We start from the raw sequence: 16,593 nt of genomic DNA on the forward strand, positions 1-16,593 counted from the left end.
CAACAAATGAATCAGCATATTATCCCAAACACAAAGACCAGTGAAACATGCTTGTCAGTTTTTAATCACATCCCGGTTTGGTCAGTGTGAATGTTCACAGAGGTAACGCCTAAGACATGCCTGGAATTTATTTTGACAAAGACAGCTTTAAAACATCAAATGTCAAGCTTAGAGGAAATAAAAAATTATTTCCCTTTATTATTAATATACTGCTAAGAAAATAACAAAAATGTGCCAATCTGCCTGCCTGTTATGTCACAGGTTTTCAAACTCCATAATATATAAAGGTAGCTGCATGCCAGGTAAACTGTTAATACCTTATTTTCATGTTATACACAGTTATTAGCCAGATTCTGAACCAATTTTCCTCTCAGAAGTGATTTCTCTCTGTGTTTCATGTGGATCCACAATGCTGTGTGATCCACATGGAACTTTATCTTTTAGAGGAGTCCATTACAAAAATCCCTTCTTCAGCAACATCCAGGAATTCTCAACATCGGTCACTTTAGCTAAGGAGCTAAAATCTTCCCAAGATCAATGACCCACACTGATGCCATTATCCATCAATTGGAATCACACACACACACAACCTGAAAGCATCCCACAGTCAGAAAATTGGCACTGTGGCTCCATATTTTAATTGTGTGAAGTGGGTCCATGTGTTGAAAGAGCAGCAGGACCAAGATGCTGGCCACCCCACCCCACCCCTGAGGTTATACTGCTCCCTGGCCCTACCTCTTCCTGACCATGCATTGAGTGTGGACATCTCAGCCAGGGAAGACTGTTTGTAGACTTCTACAGAAGGTGGAAACCTGTGTGATCGGGGTTCCAGCTCCCATGGAAACCTATACATATAAGCTTCTCCAGCTCAGACTGAATCTGTGAATGTCCCGGAGGGGGGATCACTTGGCCTTGGGGGTGGGGCCAGTAGTGTGGCCCTCTGCACCTTTCAGTGTGATAAGGGTTCTTCAGCCCTAAGCCATTTTTCAACAGCTAGAACTCTGCTCACCTTTCCCTTCTTTGGTGTCTCAATCTTTGTTAGGGCCTCTTTTGTGTGAGCCTCAAGAAGGTCTAAGTTAGGAATGGCGGGTGGAGGAGCTTCTTTTGCTTTCTTGCCTTTTTTCTTCCCTTCCCCCTTTACTTTTGGTGTCTTGGGAGGTTTGGGGGGTTTGGGTGGCTTGGGGGGTTTGGGTGGCTTGGGAGGTTTGGCAAGCTTGGAGGGTTTGGGCGTTTTCATTGCTTTGGGAGTCTTTTTCTTCTGGACTTTTTCAACTGGGGGCAGTGGTGGAGGTGGCGATGGTGGCGGTGGAGGGGGTGGAGGAGTCCGTGGTGCAGGCGATGGTATTCCTTCTTTCTCCACAGGACTGGTCTCCTCAACATTCACACTGGCACCCACTTCAGGTTTGTTGACTTTCAAAGCATTCTGCAAGAGAAGGGAGCATAAACACATATTCAGACCTGGCTTTCAAAAATGTATTCTTGATAAACCTTGTATACCAGTATAGCTGGACTTCATAAGTAATTGTATGAAGAAAGCCAAAATCAGGCCTACTGAAGGCCATGCAAGGTTTAAAAAATGGAGATCAAGAGGGATCCGAGGTCGTGCTGTGGCCCAATTTGCACGTTACAAGAGCAACAAAGTTGCTGCTTCTCCATGACTTTGTCCCAGTAATGACAAAATGTGGAAAATGGAGAAGGAGACAAGATCACATGAGAAGATCAGTTTGTGATCCAGCCTCTGATGCAGATGTGGTTTCCCCAAATGATCCTGCCCTTCCCACATGACTTGTGTATTCCTAAAAACCGCTGGTACAGGGTGGGATGGAGCGTAGGGTGGGGAGAATAACAACGGTGCTGCTCCTGAAATGTAAGAATTGGGCCCAGGTCAGTGGGACAAGGGCTACTTTTACAGACTGTAGAGCCCACACAAATATAGTTGCTCTCCAATGAGGCAGCTATAGAGTTTGTGATGTCTGATATCTTTTCTCCCACTCCTAATTGGCTCTGACCAGCTAATTGGCTCTGACCAGTTTTTCTTGGAAAATACAAAGGGACATCTCAGGAAGGACAGTTCTTTATGTCTATTTTCATTACTTTGGCTTAATTTGCAGCTTGCAGTGTTGCTATTTTGTCATACCACTGCACTGTGACTGTCAGTTTCACAGATCTTTCAGAAAGAATACCCACAGCTGATAAGCTCACTATATCAATTTTAAAATAATTAAATCTTACATATTTTGGTACTGAGCATCAGTTATTTTTCTTGCATACTCTATGTGACTTCCATAGATTTCTAGAGCAAAATGAAAAAGGCATGGTCCAGCACCACTCACAAACTGTGCAGAAGTTTGTTATACTCACACACATCCATAATTCAGAAATGCTATTTGTATTGGGAAAAATGATTATCACCTAATTATAATTTAGAGAATTACTATTTGCTTGATTTGTTCTCTTGTTCTTGCTTTTATATTTTTCAAAAAACCTAGAAGTCTCACCCATTCTTTTATTTTTATTTCCTAAAACAACAGGAAATAAAAAAAGAAACAAAGACAGTCCTTTGTTTAAAATGATAATCTGTTTTAAGAGAATGAAATTCAAATTTATTTGCATGGGAGAAACAAAACAGAATTACATTTTTCCCCCAAGGTAAAAGGAGCAGTAAAAGATGTATAATAAAAATTAACAGTGTATGACTAATTAAAATGAAATTATTTTCTATTTATACTGTCATTTTAATATTCATTAAAATTCATATTCTTCATGTAAGCCATAAATGTAGAGTGCTTTAGTAGCCTCTATCTTGATTCCCTTGCACTCAGAAGAAACAGCGGTACTGAATTCATAATATCAAAATCCAGGGTCATCTAATGGAATTGAATGGTAGGAGATTCAGGACTGTCAAAAGGATGTACTTTTTCACACAGTGAACAGTATACTATGGGATTTTCTTCCACAAGATGTAATGATGGCTGCCAATGTGGACACATTTTAAAAGGCATTAGACAAATTCATGGAGAATAAGGCTATCCGTGGCTACTAGTCATGATGGCTATATGCTACCTCCAGTATCGGGGAACATGAGTAGGAGAGTGCTAACCGGACTCAAGTCTTTCTTGTTGATTTCTAATAAGCATCTGGCTGGCCACTGAGGAACAGAATTCTGGACTAGATGGGCCTTTGGTTTGATTCAGCAGGGCTTTTCTTATGTTCTTACGTAATTCAGTAGGTCTGATCTTTCACTCACTCGGAACAATCCAACTCACAGGCATATTAAGCACACTGATTTCAGTGAGACAAAGGCTGCAACCCTATACAGACATAAGCTCTACTGGACTCAATGGGGCTTATGTCTAAGCAGAGATGCATAAGATTGTTTGGTTAAATATGGTTAAATACCTCTTGCCCTGGGACCCACATAACTGTATTATCTCTGGAAAATCTGACCTCTATTGCCCCAATCACCTGCCAAACCAGTCCTAAATTGATATCCTGTCAACTTAAGACGTGCTTGAAATGTAGCCCAATACAAGTATCTCCAGAGGAGGTTATTTTAAAGGTTATTTTATGTCCAATAGATTCAGTCAACTGTAGTTAACTGGCAATATACCTTTTAGATTTAAAATCAGGGGTAAAGATTAACCACATTAGGAAGGATGGATGTGATCTAAACTGCGTAAGACCACCTCTTTCCCTTAGACTTGAGCCAATATCTGTGGCTGCTGCATTTTCCAAGAAAAGGAAGACTGCTGACCATACAGGGAACTTTTGGATCTGAATGAGTGTCAACAAATAGAATCATTCTTGGCAGTTTATGGGGATATGCAAGAAGTAGTTTATATTGGAGAAAGAATACCAACCTCACTTAATCTTATTTCTTTGGCAAGGTCCTTAATGAGTTGTGCTGGTTTAAAATGTTCTGGGAGTTCATCTTCATGGTCCATTAAAGCCTTGAGTAGAAGAAATCCAAATACAAAGGCTTAAAAGTGTATTAAGAGGCCTTAGAATGTCACACTGTTAAAATCAAGACTAATGTTACTGAGCACTTCAAATTAAAGGAGAGGCAAGTACAGTGGATTGGTTCCATTAACAGAAGGCCTCCTTTAGTGAATGGAAAGTGGTTGGATCCTGTGGAAGCTTTCACAAAGTGAAGAGAGCTGGTCATTTTTATCCATTTTCCCTTTGCCACCCCCTACCCACTCAGCAGCCCCTGTGCCAGCTCCCATGCTATTCTGGAAGGTCCCTCACCCTCTGTTCATAGATCCCAACTCTTAGAACTCTGGATCTGAGCCATTTTTATTCCTTCTTATTCAAAGCAGTGTACACCTTGTCCTGATTTAGAGCTGAGCTGAGGTATCACCAAGGCAACATTTTGGCATGAATTCAGGGTGGGTCATGAAATAATCCCCCCCTCCAAAAAAATCTTTCCCAGAATGTGGCTACATAGCCAAGAATGTGAAAATATATTCTACCTTGGTTCTTTCAAATTCCAGATTTCTATAATTATTCTGGCTACCATGCAAACCTACAAAGCAGAAAGAGCCCTACCTGCTTTTTAGTCCAAGCCCTGAAAGCACCATTTAGAATTTTTGCTCCCTGGACTAAATGGGATGGAGGCTGCTTTCCAGCTTTGTGCAATCCTAAGCAAAGAAAATAATACAATGCCATTTAATGTAAGTGACCAATTTTCCATCAATGTAGATTATCATTTTATTAAAGAGCAATTTGAAAATATGTGGGCAGCTAGAAAAACATATTGTAAGGAGAATTCCTATGGTCATAAATCAGCAGTTCCAAACTTTTGAATCTGTTTAAAAACTGAATTTGAAATTGTATGGATGAATTTTCAATTTGTCTTCTGCTTATTTATTTTCAGGCTTGGCCATGAATTTCAGATTTGGTGACAAAATACAAATTTGCTGAAATCTTTGCCCACCAAAACGGGATTTTGGCATTCAAAAGATTACACTTCCGAATACACAGGGTTGTATTCAATGCTGTGTGAGCCGAAGACCTCATACAAATGTGGGTTTTTCCATTTCTTCACTCCTGCAGATGTGAAAAACTGGAGACCTTCAGGGAAGGCCTGGGATGTTGGGCAGAGGTAACCTGCATGAGAAACTTCCTATTCATGCAAACTGCCTCCACATGATTTCCGGTGATTCCCAGTCCCACTTCAGTCTCCTGTGCCAGACTGCAATCGTCTGCTGGCAGGATGGGCTGGATAAGCTCTTTGCTTGAGTGGGCTTCCATAGTGGAGGCTGGTGACTCCAATTTCAGTGGGGCTGTAAATCCATTCTGGGTTTCAGTAAGAACCACCAAAACTCTAAAGGAGCTATCCAAGGCACTGAACCTTATCCCCAAATTAGGTCCAGCACCGTGGATAGCTCCTTTAGAGTTCTGGATGGTTCTGACTAAAACCCAGAATGGACTTACAGCCCCTCTGAAATCAGAACCACCAGCCTCCACTGGGATTCCACTTCCTCAGCACTGGATACAACTCTCAGCATTAAGTGGCACCAATTAGACATTTTTAGAATTAAATCAATTTACAGTGTTTCACAAAATTTCATTTCCGGTCCCTGAGTTCTCACCTCCCACCCCATTTTATGTCATATTGTTTCACATACCCAGTGTTAACGTCATGGAAACATATCCAAAAATTGCCTCTAATTGGTTAGATGGGAAACATGGCCATTTGTGCTCTGTTTTCTCCATGACAAGGCCCAGTTTAAATCCCATTTTTACTGATGCCAAAACAGATGCTAGAACATGGTCATTTTCAGTGAAAATAAGTATCTAAGGACTAGTTAACTGTGTTTATTGTGCAATAAGTGCAGCTAACCCATCATAGCTTGGTTGTGTGAAAATGTGATCACACAGGAACAACCAGGGATATTTTCTCATATACACACATTGATTGTCAATAAAGCAAGCTTATCAGGATACCATTTTAGCAGTTGATTACTACCCTCTGCACTGGTAACACAATTTTTTTTAATGTATTTATTTACAACAGTTGTATACCACTCCTCATCTAAACAGATTCCTGAGTGTCGAACACAAGAAGTACAACAGTAAAAAAAAGATAAAAGATTAAAACACCATATTAAAATTATTAAAAACACAATGCCAATAAAAAACCGTGGCTGGCCATTTAAGGAATGCTTCCTGGAACAGAACTGTTTTCAGGAGGAGCTGGAAGTAACACGCTGTTGGTGCCTGCCTGACCTCCAGGGACAGGGAATTCCAAAGAAAGGGGGCCACCACACTGAACTCTCTTCTCTGGGTGGACTCCAGGTGGGCCATAGGTCCATGTGGAACCAGCAGGAGCATACCCTCTGATGACTTCAGTGACTGGGCAGGTGGTAAGGGAGAAGGCACTCTCCCAGGTATCTTGGTCCCCAGATGTTTAGGTCTTTGTATACTAGTACCACAACCTTAACCGTGGCCCAGTAGCGAATAGGGAGCCAGTGCAGTTCCCTCAGCAAAGGAGTTGCATGCTGAAAGGGGGCAGCTCCTGACAACAGCCAAGCTGCACTAGCTCCAGCTTCCGGACCAGCCTCAAGGGCAGCCCCACATTGAGCGTGTTGCAGTAATCCAGTTTTGAGGTTACTAATGCCTGTATCACCATGGCCAAGGTATCCCTGTTCAGGAGAGGCCAAAGCTGGTAAAAGGCACTCCGAGCTGCCACAGCCATTTGGGCCTCCAGCGACAATGATGGATCTATGAGTACCCCCAGACTACGGATCTGATCTTTCAGAGGGAGTGCAACCCCACCCAGAACAGGCAATGAGCCTGTCTCTTGGACCTGGAAACCACTCACCCACAGGGCTTCCATCTTGCCAGGATTCAGTTTCAGTTTATTGGCCCTCATCCAGCCCATTACTGTGTCTAGACACAGGACTTGCACAGCCTCTCCTGATTCAGATGTCACAGGGAGATAGAGCTGTGTGTCATCAGCATATGGATGACACTTGGCTCCAAATCCCCTAATGACCACTCCCAGTGGCTTCATATAGATGTTAAACAACATTGGGGACAAGATGGTGCCCTGCGGCACTCCAGAGCTCAATTGACAAGGGGCCGAGGAATAGTCACCCAATGTTACTCTCTGAAATCAGCCCCGTAGGTAGGACCAGAACCACTGTAACACAGTGCCTCCGATACCCATCCCACAGAGTCGATCCAGGAGGATACCATGGTCGATGGTATCAAAAGCCAATGAGAGATAGAGCGGAATTAACAGGGTTGCACGCTCCCCCTCCCTCTACCAATAAAGGTCATCCATCAGGGTGCACAAGGGTGAATCAGTCCCAAAGCCAGATCGAAACCCAGACTGGAATGGGTCTAGATAATCAGTGTCCTTCAGGAGTGCCTACACAGTTGCTCCACCCCAACCCTTTCAAATACCTTGTTCAACTTCCTTCCACTCAAAAGTACAGCTTTCCTCCACAAAGACAAAGCAATACCTGCTCTGGCTGTCTCATCCGCCGTACCTCCTTATAAGTGTATCATGTGAGTGTGTGTGTGGGGGGGGGGGGGATTGTGCAACTCTGAATGTCCATTTTTTCATTTTGCTGTCACCTACACCAATAAATGGTGGGCTGTTTTGAGCCACTCATGGTGGAGGACAGGGCTCCGCTCTGTTCCGATCCGATCTGCAAAGTGGCTTTAGCCATTTGGAACTAAAGGAGGTGTGGCAAAAAAACATTCCTGCTGCAGTTGTCACTGCTGACATCACAGCCAAACCTCCCAACACATAGTGGAACAAAGTGGAATGGCGCAACAACACTGGTGGGTGGTGTCGGTTTGATTTCACAATCCCACAAAATATCCCATTTTCCCCGTTCAGAAAAAAAATGGGAAAGTGGTTGGAAACAATAGGAGAAACACACAAGGACAAGGACATCATCTAAACGCCTGAGCACACAATAAAAGCCTCATCTAGAAAAGCCCCCAAAACTTTAAAGCGGCATACACAAAGTTCCCAATCCCACTATTTGAATGTGAACAGCCTAGTCAATAGCATTTGACTGTACCAACACAGCAGATGACTGACATTCTGTTTGGCAGGTTTATTCAAGTGTAACTCATGCCTTAATCAGTTATTAGCTTTTGCTACATTGTCATAGCTAAGATGCACAGTACGTTCCTACAAGTATACAAAAGAATGCAGCACATTAAAATGATTACAGGGTATATGTGTATTGTGTTCAGGGGCTCACTCTCTTCCGTACTTGGCACAGTTCAACCATCCTGTGCTTTGTATTCTCGTATAATAAAGGTGTCAGTTTTTCTGTGGTATTTCAACATCCTTCCAATTGTGTATGTGTTTGCTTTAAATTTGAGGGTTTCACTAAAAGGGCATTAGGTAAACTCCAGCTAAAAGAATGGGGCAACACTCCATGTTGAAGATATAGGGCTAAGGCTGAGATAAGGCAGATGGGATCGAAGAGATTCCTCACAGAAAATGACTGGTTAGAAACACAGTGGCCACATTTGTTGAAAATGCCGAGCCAGAATTGCTGAGAACTCTTGCTTATTGGTAATGCCTGGTGTCCACTTGGCTGATCCTGTAAGTGGGAGGGGCTAAAGTTACTAGAAATGAACCCCAAAAACCCACAGTACGATGTCGGAATCTAGGCCATGGCTTGCTGCTCATCTAAGAAGACTAGATCCTTATGCCAGCTGCAAACTCTGGGTTGTTAGACAAGTGACCAGCCAGGAGTCTGGGTTTGGACATAATGCGAAGGTTTTCTGCCCTGGTGAATTTCTGGTCACTTTAGCTGCTCCCGCTTGCAGGAGGAGCCAAGCGAGAATGATAGGGCAGTATGCACAAGCACACTGCTCGTTAGTGATAAACCAGAATTCTCAGCAATTCTTAAGTGATTAGTGAGAACGCAGCCAATAGCTGACTTGTCCCTTTATGCTGATATGAGACTTTCAGTGCTGTTTTTTTTAAAAAAAAAAAATCACAGGAAGGTCAGACCTCCAACAGCATGTGACCAAAAGTAAGTCTAGGAAGGTCATCTCTAGGAGAGTTGGACAGAAAGAAAGATTTGCTCCAAGAAGGCCACTTTCAGGAGAGCAGTATTAAAAGGAAGATCAAAAAAGTAGATCACCAAAAGGATGCAACCAAAGGAAGGGTAAGGAAAATTACCCAAGAAGGTAAAACTCCAGGAAAATGTGTGTGATGGGGGAAGAGGGTTAGAAAATTCATGGAGGTAACATCTCTAGGAGATTGATGTCAAAAGGGGGGTCACCTTCAGGAGATTATGACCAAAAGGGAGAGGGGGTCATGAATGTAACAGTCCTAGGAGAGGGGACATTACAAGGCTTTCTTCTGAATGTACACATAATTTAAGTAATAAGTATAAGGAATACTTATTACTTATATAAATATTTTAAATGGCATATTTTACCTGATAAGTTTTACTTCTCTAGTTTATTTCTAGCCTGCTGCACACTCTATTCCTGGAATAGGAGGTCGCTTTGGCCCAGACCAGCTTTGGTGTCAAATGTGCTTATCAACATTGTGGTTATTATTGACCTTAGACACCTTCCTTAAACCTGGAATCCTTTATCAAAATAGTATTTTTATTAAACTGCATCTGTTTTTAAAAGTTACTTCACTGAGGTGTATTGTAACCTGAGTATCTGATTAGTAAAGTGCCCCCCCCCCCACACACACACACACACAAACCCTAGATGAGTTATTCTAAACAAATGTCTAAGTGTGACTGCCAGGTTAAGCACTAACAGAAAATAATGTTGCAGTAAGATGTGTAACAGAATGGAAAACAGGAGAAACACTTTTATTTACCTTTAAATGACTCTAGCAGGTGTTTTCCTGTGTACCAACATGCCGTTTCAAAGTTGGGAAACTGGGTTAAGCAGACAATTTTTAATCGTCTTTCAACTTCGTATGCTCTGTGATACATGGTAAAAAAGAAGTGTTTAAGCTGAACAGATCACAAGCAGGTTTATAAACCAAAAAGAAAAGTCTCTCTCATCATCGCACTATAACATAACTGTTGTGTGGCTTTTATTTCCAGGTGCTTCTGATCAACCAAGCTGTCATAAATTGTCAACTGCTATGAAAATGTCCAGCATAATTTGAAACAGAAGAGCTCTTTACATCATACTTGCTGATCTTAAGTACACACGGATCACTACATACCACACTGTACAATACAAAACGATGAACCAATTCCACAAATGTACAGTCAAATTATAAAGTGCATATACTGTCACATTTTGAATATATATTATATGTTAGTTCAACAGGACTTTCTCCCAGGTAACTGTATAGCATTGCAGCCAAAAATGCTCATTCTTCTGCTGCCCAATGTGAAAATTTCAGTCAATTATGCATCAGACTAGGAATACTGATTGTGAATAGGTAGAAATTTTCCAAAAAGAGTTTAGGACAATGGAAATGGACAGTTTAATCTTTCATCTCATGAAGTTCACTGATTTTTCCAGGATAGATTTATGCTAATTCAACAGAAAGAGTATGGTTTAAAGTTTGCAGTGATAGTTATAGTAATTGTTTAACAACCATAGAAATGAATGTTTATTTCCTTTTTTTAAAAAAACAGGGAAAATATTTTCTAAAAATTTCTAAGCACTCTATATTGGGGCCCCAAGAAAATGCATATTTGATTCCAAAATACATTGGACTGTATCCAGATTTAGATGCATGCAACAGGGCTGGCAAAAATGGACTTCCTTGCCCCCTTCTTCCCATGGTAGCCTTCCAACCCCGGACTCCCAAATACTATACAGAGGGTCAGGGAACCCTGATGAATGAGGTAGGCTCTGATATGGTGGGTTGAGGGGAAAGGGGTGTATTCATGGAAGGTGCCTCCATGCAGTTTTTGAGGTTTGTCCCTTTAACCTCAGCCCTCTGCTCCCCATCCTACCCCATTCAGCAGGATCCTCCAGCCTTCTAGGTAGCATTTGTGGGGCTCTGGAGGAGCTGCTGTGGAGAGGAGGGGGCTGGGAAGTCTGCTTTTACCAGCCCAGTTGCACATACCTAAATCTGGATCCAACCCATCATCTAATTAGAATATGTACGGTTAAGTATTATCACACAAAGACAAGTACAAGCAGCTTACCTCATCTGCATTTCAACACTTAGGCTATGTAGGAAATGTCCTGCAAAGGCCAGGCAGTCAACAGGAGTTAAAGTTGCATAAATCCATCCTGTAAAAGACAGAGGAAAACATTTCAGCCTATGAAACTGAAGTATAATCACTGGCCTCTTAAGTAGTCTCTTAAACATGCTCATTCATATTCATTTCCTCAAATATATTTGGAACTCCTCTCTTTGTCCTAGAGAGTCACCAAAACCCTGAGAGATTTTTGAAAGCCCCATAAGACCAGTGTTGCATTCCAGCTGATATATTGGAAATCCTTCCTTCTTCCAGTAGAGGTCAGGGTTACATTTAAAAGCTTTTCTATAGGAGGCATTTGTAGTGCACTTGTGATTCCTTGCTCATGGCTGTTTACAGGTTCTTTAGACAACATTGTGATCCTCCAGTTTTGCTTCTGTTTTTAAAGAACGCTTTCTGGGGGCGGGGGTTATAGAGGGGAAAATAGGGTATTATTTCTGAAGAAAAGGTAGTTTCCCAGCTTATTTAAGCTATTCCGCTATAGCACAATGTCACCTAGAGGTTATGTAGCAGAAAAGCAGGAAAAGAAAAACTCTTTGTGTAGAGCTCAGAACTCAATTCTGCCATGAAACTGAAAGTAGATACAGCAATTAACAGCTCTAAATTTCCCAGAAAAGCTCTAAATTTCAGAACTACGCTGTGAAGTAGGTTAAGTCAGATTATGACCAGGGCTTCCTAGCAGACATTTGGCAGCAGATCTGAGCCTTGGATCCTGGGTTGGCCATCAAACAGATACAAAGCGGCAGGAGGATGGCATGACATGCAGCAGAGAAGTGACGGTGGGAGGGGGCTACCTAGCCCTTCAGTCACTGTTTCCCCCTTGTCATTCCCTCGCCCAGCTCTTTTCCTCATGGCATGGCAAGCACATGTCTGCAACCCTAGCTAGGGGGAACAGATCTAGGAGAGGAGGGTGCAGATGAAAAGTGGTGGGTTGAAAGGGCTGAGCAAGCACCTCCCACCATTGCTTCACCACTGCAAATTGTGCCCCCCCCCGCCTGCCCAAGTTGTAGAAATTATCTACAATTCTGTTTTCTACCTGCCACCCCATTTTGTAGGTATCCAGTGCTGACTTAGATTCCCAGACCCAGGCTTGCTGTTGAACAGTGGGATTCCTTATGACCAAGCCAAGCCTCTAGCCATTGACTCTGTCTTATTTCAGCTGGCTTTTGGTGAAAGGGCCTAAACAGGCATAAGCAAATTTTACCCAATGTCTTATGTATGTTACCCTCCCAGATCCCTTGGGATTGAGCAGGCTAACCCTCCACACAAAATGTGTGTGTGTATGCATGATATATAAACACTAAACAAATCTTAAATTAGTAAATAAAACTCTATAGTGCATTTGGCTCCTGATGTGTGACTGAAACTCTAAGGAGAAGAGTGGTAGCACTCTATTTACCAAAAGCCAAATGGTTGTATTATCTATCTATCTACAACCATAATCCGTAAGTGTAATGAGCTCTACTTGGGGCTGTTCAGATGCTACAATTACTGCAAAATAGAGCATGTCATGGATGGGCCAATGAGAACACACAAGACTGGTGCTACGTCTATTGCACTGATTCTCAGTGAACGTCCAGGTACTACGCAGGTACAGATAACAGCCTATAAACACCACACAATCCTGCAGTGTTCCCTCCCCTTTTCTTTTCATTTCAATAGGCAATCCATTGGTTTTTCACTTGTAGATCTGTTCCATACGTTCTGTAAATTTTGTCTGCTTAATACTTTGCATCCTGTTGCTGTTTAATGATGATTATGTACTGTTTGTATAATTGATACTGTGACGCAGGTTAAAGGCAGAATAATTTTCCTCAACAATAAATAAAAAACTGTTCACAGTTCCACTATTTTCATACCATGAAGCAGCTTCAAACAGAAGTTAATAGCTGATTCATAACACCATACAAATTAGAGTAATTGACTGTTTTGACATTTGATCTATTTTAACACTGGTATTTCCCAGACGTCTGACACTTCCATTTTAAAAGATCTACTCAATCATAGTTCCTGCCTGAGATCTGTTCCCCAGAACTGAACATAAACTGATGGCTTACTCAGCCTTGGAGTTAATATTCAAGTTCTTCCACCAAATGGAGACATACAAATGTATGAAAGCATCTAACATTGCTTCTTGGAATGGCATGCTCCTGAGATGCCGCTGTGGTCCATCTCCTGCTAATTAAATGGTTTTTTCCCCCTTTTTTCTCCTCCTTCCCTCACCTATTTTTATTATAACTGTGTTTTTGAATTCTGGAAGACAAGATAAAGCTCAAGCACTTGCCCAGAGTGGAAAAAGATCAGTGAAATGCAAAAGACAAGTAAAAAATAGGAAAGAACTCAGAAATGATTTAAAAACACACACATGGCAGTAGGCCTAATTTACTTGGAAAAACAAATAGGAACATTTCTCCAATGCAGCCACTGTGGCAGTCAAAAAAGAAGTAAGCAGCAGAGGTCTCTGGCTTTTGGTATCAAAGCATGTAGGCTTTCGTTCTAACAGCGTTGTGTGCAGATAGAGAGCTGATATGTGTTCTTGCACAGAGACCACAAAGAGGTATTCGGTGCATCTCCTAAAGCTCTAGCACCACATTATTCTTGGTGCAGTTATTAACATAATAATAGTATTTATACATGAAACTAAAAACAAGATGGTTATTGGTCCATGGCCTTAGGTAGTATCCCGTGCTGTAACAGGACTAGTGCTGATAACACTGCACTAGAGTAAACCAATACTCGTGCAACCTCCTTAGAGCTTGCTGAGCAAAGGGAAATCACCACTTTCCCCCTTTTCCTACCAAGCGCTAATGACACTGGTTTATTATGCTAGTGTTGTGACAGCATTGGATACTGCCCTCTATCTGCTAGAATGTGCAACAGGCATCTGACAGGACGCACCCACCAATTAACATAGCCTGCAGATTGGGCTTCTCCGTTGGAATGGTTTGCCAGGCCTAATATAATAGCATGTTTTCAAATATTCAAAGCGCTTCATGTACATTGGGCAGGCTCGCACAATCATGGAGGGAAAATAAGCCACAGTGACTCATTTTCCTGCCCGCACATGCCAGGCGCAAGTCGCCTAATTAGCATAAGTGCCTGCACCGGGTGCAGGTTGTCAAGACATCCGCACCCAGCAAGGGTGGGTGGCTGAGGTGGTTTACAACTACCCTGAAACCCATGCCTTGTTCTAGGGTTTGTAAACCACCCTAGCCACCTACCCTTGCTGGGTGTGGAGTCATGACAACCTGTGCCCAGTGCAGGTACTTATGCTAATTAGGCAGCTCGCAACTGGCATGCATGGTGAGGGAAAATAAGCCACGGTGCCTTATTTTCCCTCCGTGATCATGCGGACCTGGTCATTATCTCAGTGATCTTTACAATTCACTACACTTGGAAGTCCCCCTCCCCCTCCTGCTTTGCTTAAGGCTTCTCAGTGACAGAAGCGAGATTTGAATGGGGGACTTCTTAGCTCATTATTAGCTGACAGGGACCCAAAATTAAAGTTGCTCTAATTGGAAGATGATGTGTGATGAACTATTTCTGTTGCACATGAACTTGAATCCCATATGAATTCCAAATCTTATGGCAGAGCAAGACAAGGTTTTGTGTGTTCCCATGTCCATGTCTGATGAGAAAGCAAGAATATGGGGGCTGGCTTGAGGTGGTGGTGGGGAGAACGTACAGGAGAGAACTGATGGGTGAAGGGGTGAGTGCTGCTGCTCCTGTGCCACTGAGTCTACCTTACAGTTGTCCTTTGCCAGCTGCCTTACCCTCTGCCAGACTTACTTCTGGGCGGGGATTAAAAATGGCCCAATACAAAGTTCACTCCCTCACCCACGATACTCCCATGTAATTTCCCCCACATACACCTGTGCGTTAGCATTACATGGGAAAGATGAGGTGTATTTTCCTCATAACTTCTAGTTCCATCCTTTGTGAAATTCCAAATCCAAACTACTACAGTCTCATGGGGGTGGGAGCTGTTTTATCTTGGGCCTTTATTGTCTTCACAAACACATAAACAAGCCAGTTCTGCATGCGGCAATTCAGCCAACATTTGGAAGGCTACTGGCTTGTAATTCTATAGAAATGTGGCTACAAATGACATAACTTTATATTATCACACCTCACATGTGACATGTACTTCTAGAATTCGAACCAACAAATCTGTTCAATACAAGCATCTCATGTGTAATTATAGCAGCACTCTCACCCGATGGGATAAAAAGTGTTTGTCCTTGTTTAACTGTGCATTTGTAGCACTTATCCACTTGATCCGCAAAAAACATCTCACTGTGATTTGCCGCTGACTGCCAACGCTCATAGAGGGAAATGTTTGCAGAGGTTGGCTTGATGAGATAAAATATTTTTTCTCCCTGAAATGGAAAAGATGCGTTGATTATCCAAATCAGTGAGAGTCATGACACGTGCCTGCAGACTCTGAAGATCTGGTGGGCCTTTTCAGTGGCTGTGCCCAGGCTGTAAAACTCCCATGTAGCCCCTTCAGTGCTTTTGGCTTGTTGAGCTGAATTGTCTCTTTGGCTGCTTGCGAGATTTTATTCTCTGTAAAAATGGCTGCTTGGGGGGCAAAACCTGATCCTCTGGTGTTTCCCAGAGACCCCACGCCTTCCTCTGGCCCCACCCCTTTCCCCCCAACCATTGATCATCTGGCAGCTTCCTGCTTTTGAACATCCCCCCCCCCCCCGCATTCTAAAAGGTAAAATGCCTCTCCTAAGGCTTTCTGCCTGGAGCTGTAAGCTACAATATGCTGCCATTTCCTATTGTTTGCATTCTTGGCACCATTCCTTTGGCCTTTGGTCCTGCGCCCTTTGCCTCTGGCTCTGCCCATCCCTGGAATGGGGCCACAGAGGGCTTCTCCAAAACTGAACTCAGTCCTCAGGCTGAAAGAGTTCCCCCTGCCCTGAATGTGATCTGTTTTAGTAGTAGTGATCTGTTTATCCCAACTATGCCCTTATCTGGACAGAGATAGCCTAGCTACAGTTATCCATACTCTGATAACCTCTCGTCTGGATTACTCCAATGCATTATATGTGGGGCTGCCTTTGAAGGTCTGGAAACTTCAGCTAATCCAAAATCGGGCAGCAAGATTGTTAACGGGGACTGGCCAATGAGATCACATTACGCCAGTAGTTTTCCAGCTGCACTGGCTGCCAGTCCATTTCTGAGCCCGATTCAAAGTGCTGATATTAACATTCAAAGCCCTAAACACCCTGGGGCCAGGTTATCTGAAGAATTGCCTCCTCCCATATGCACCTGCCAGACCCTAGGGTCATCTTTGGTGGTCCTTCTCCATGAGCCCCTGCTAAAGGAATTGAGGCGGGTGGCTAACAGGAAGAGGGCCTTTTCTGCTGTGGCATCCCGGCTGTGGAATGAGCTCCCTAGAGAGGTT

General features: G+C 42.8%; 1 protein-coding gene across 4 annotated transcripts in view; it reads right to left on the bottom strand.

Moving 5' to 3' along the window:
- The window catches only part of PHF2 (PHD finger protein 2), a 166,499-nt gene that overhangs the window by 43,229 nt on the left and 106,677 nt on the right, over positions 1-16,593 (bottom strand). For all 4 annotated transcript variants that reach the window (XM_084839970.1, XM_084839969.1, XM_084839971.1 and 1 more), the window contains 6 exons: positions 15,397-15,559; positions 11,124-11,211; positions 9,827-9,933; positions 4,549-4,640; positions 3,861-3,950; positions 1,010-1,423 (listed from right to left, as the gene is read on the bottom strand). In XM_084839970.1, coding sequence (XP_084696096.1) covers positions 1,010-1,423; positions 3,861-3,950; positions 4,549-4,640; positions 9,827-9,933; positions 11,124-11,211; positions 15,397-15,559 — 954 coding nt within the window. The remainder of the gene's footprint in view (positions 1-1,009; positions 1,424-3,860; positions 3,951-4,548; positions 4,641-9,826; positions 9,934-11,123; positions 11,212-15,396; positions 15,560-16,593) is intronic.

Source organism: Heloderma suspectum, chromosome 2 (genome assembly GCF_057233095.1).
Source record: "Heloderma suspectum isolate Gila_16-S chromosome 2, 16-S_ref, whole genome shotgun sequence".
Taxonomy (NCBI): Eukaryota; Metazoa; Chordata; class Lepidosauria; order Squamata; family Helodermatidae; genus Heloderma; species Heloderma suspectum.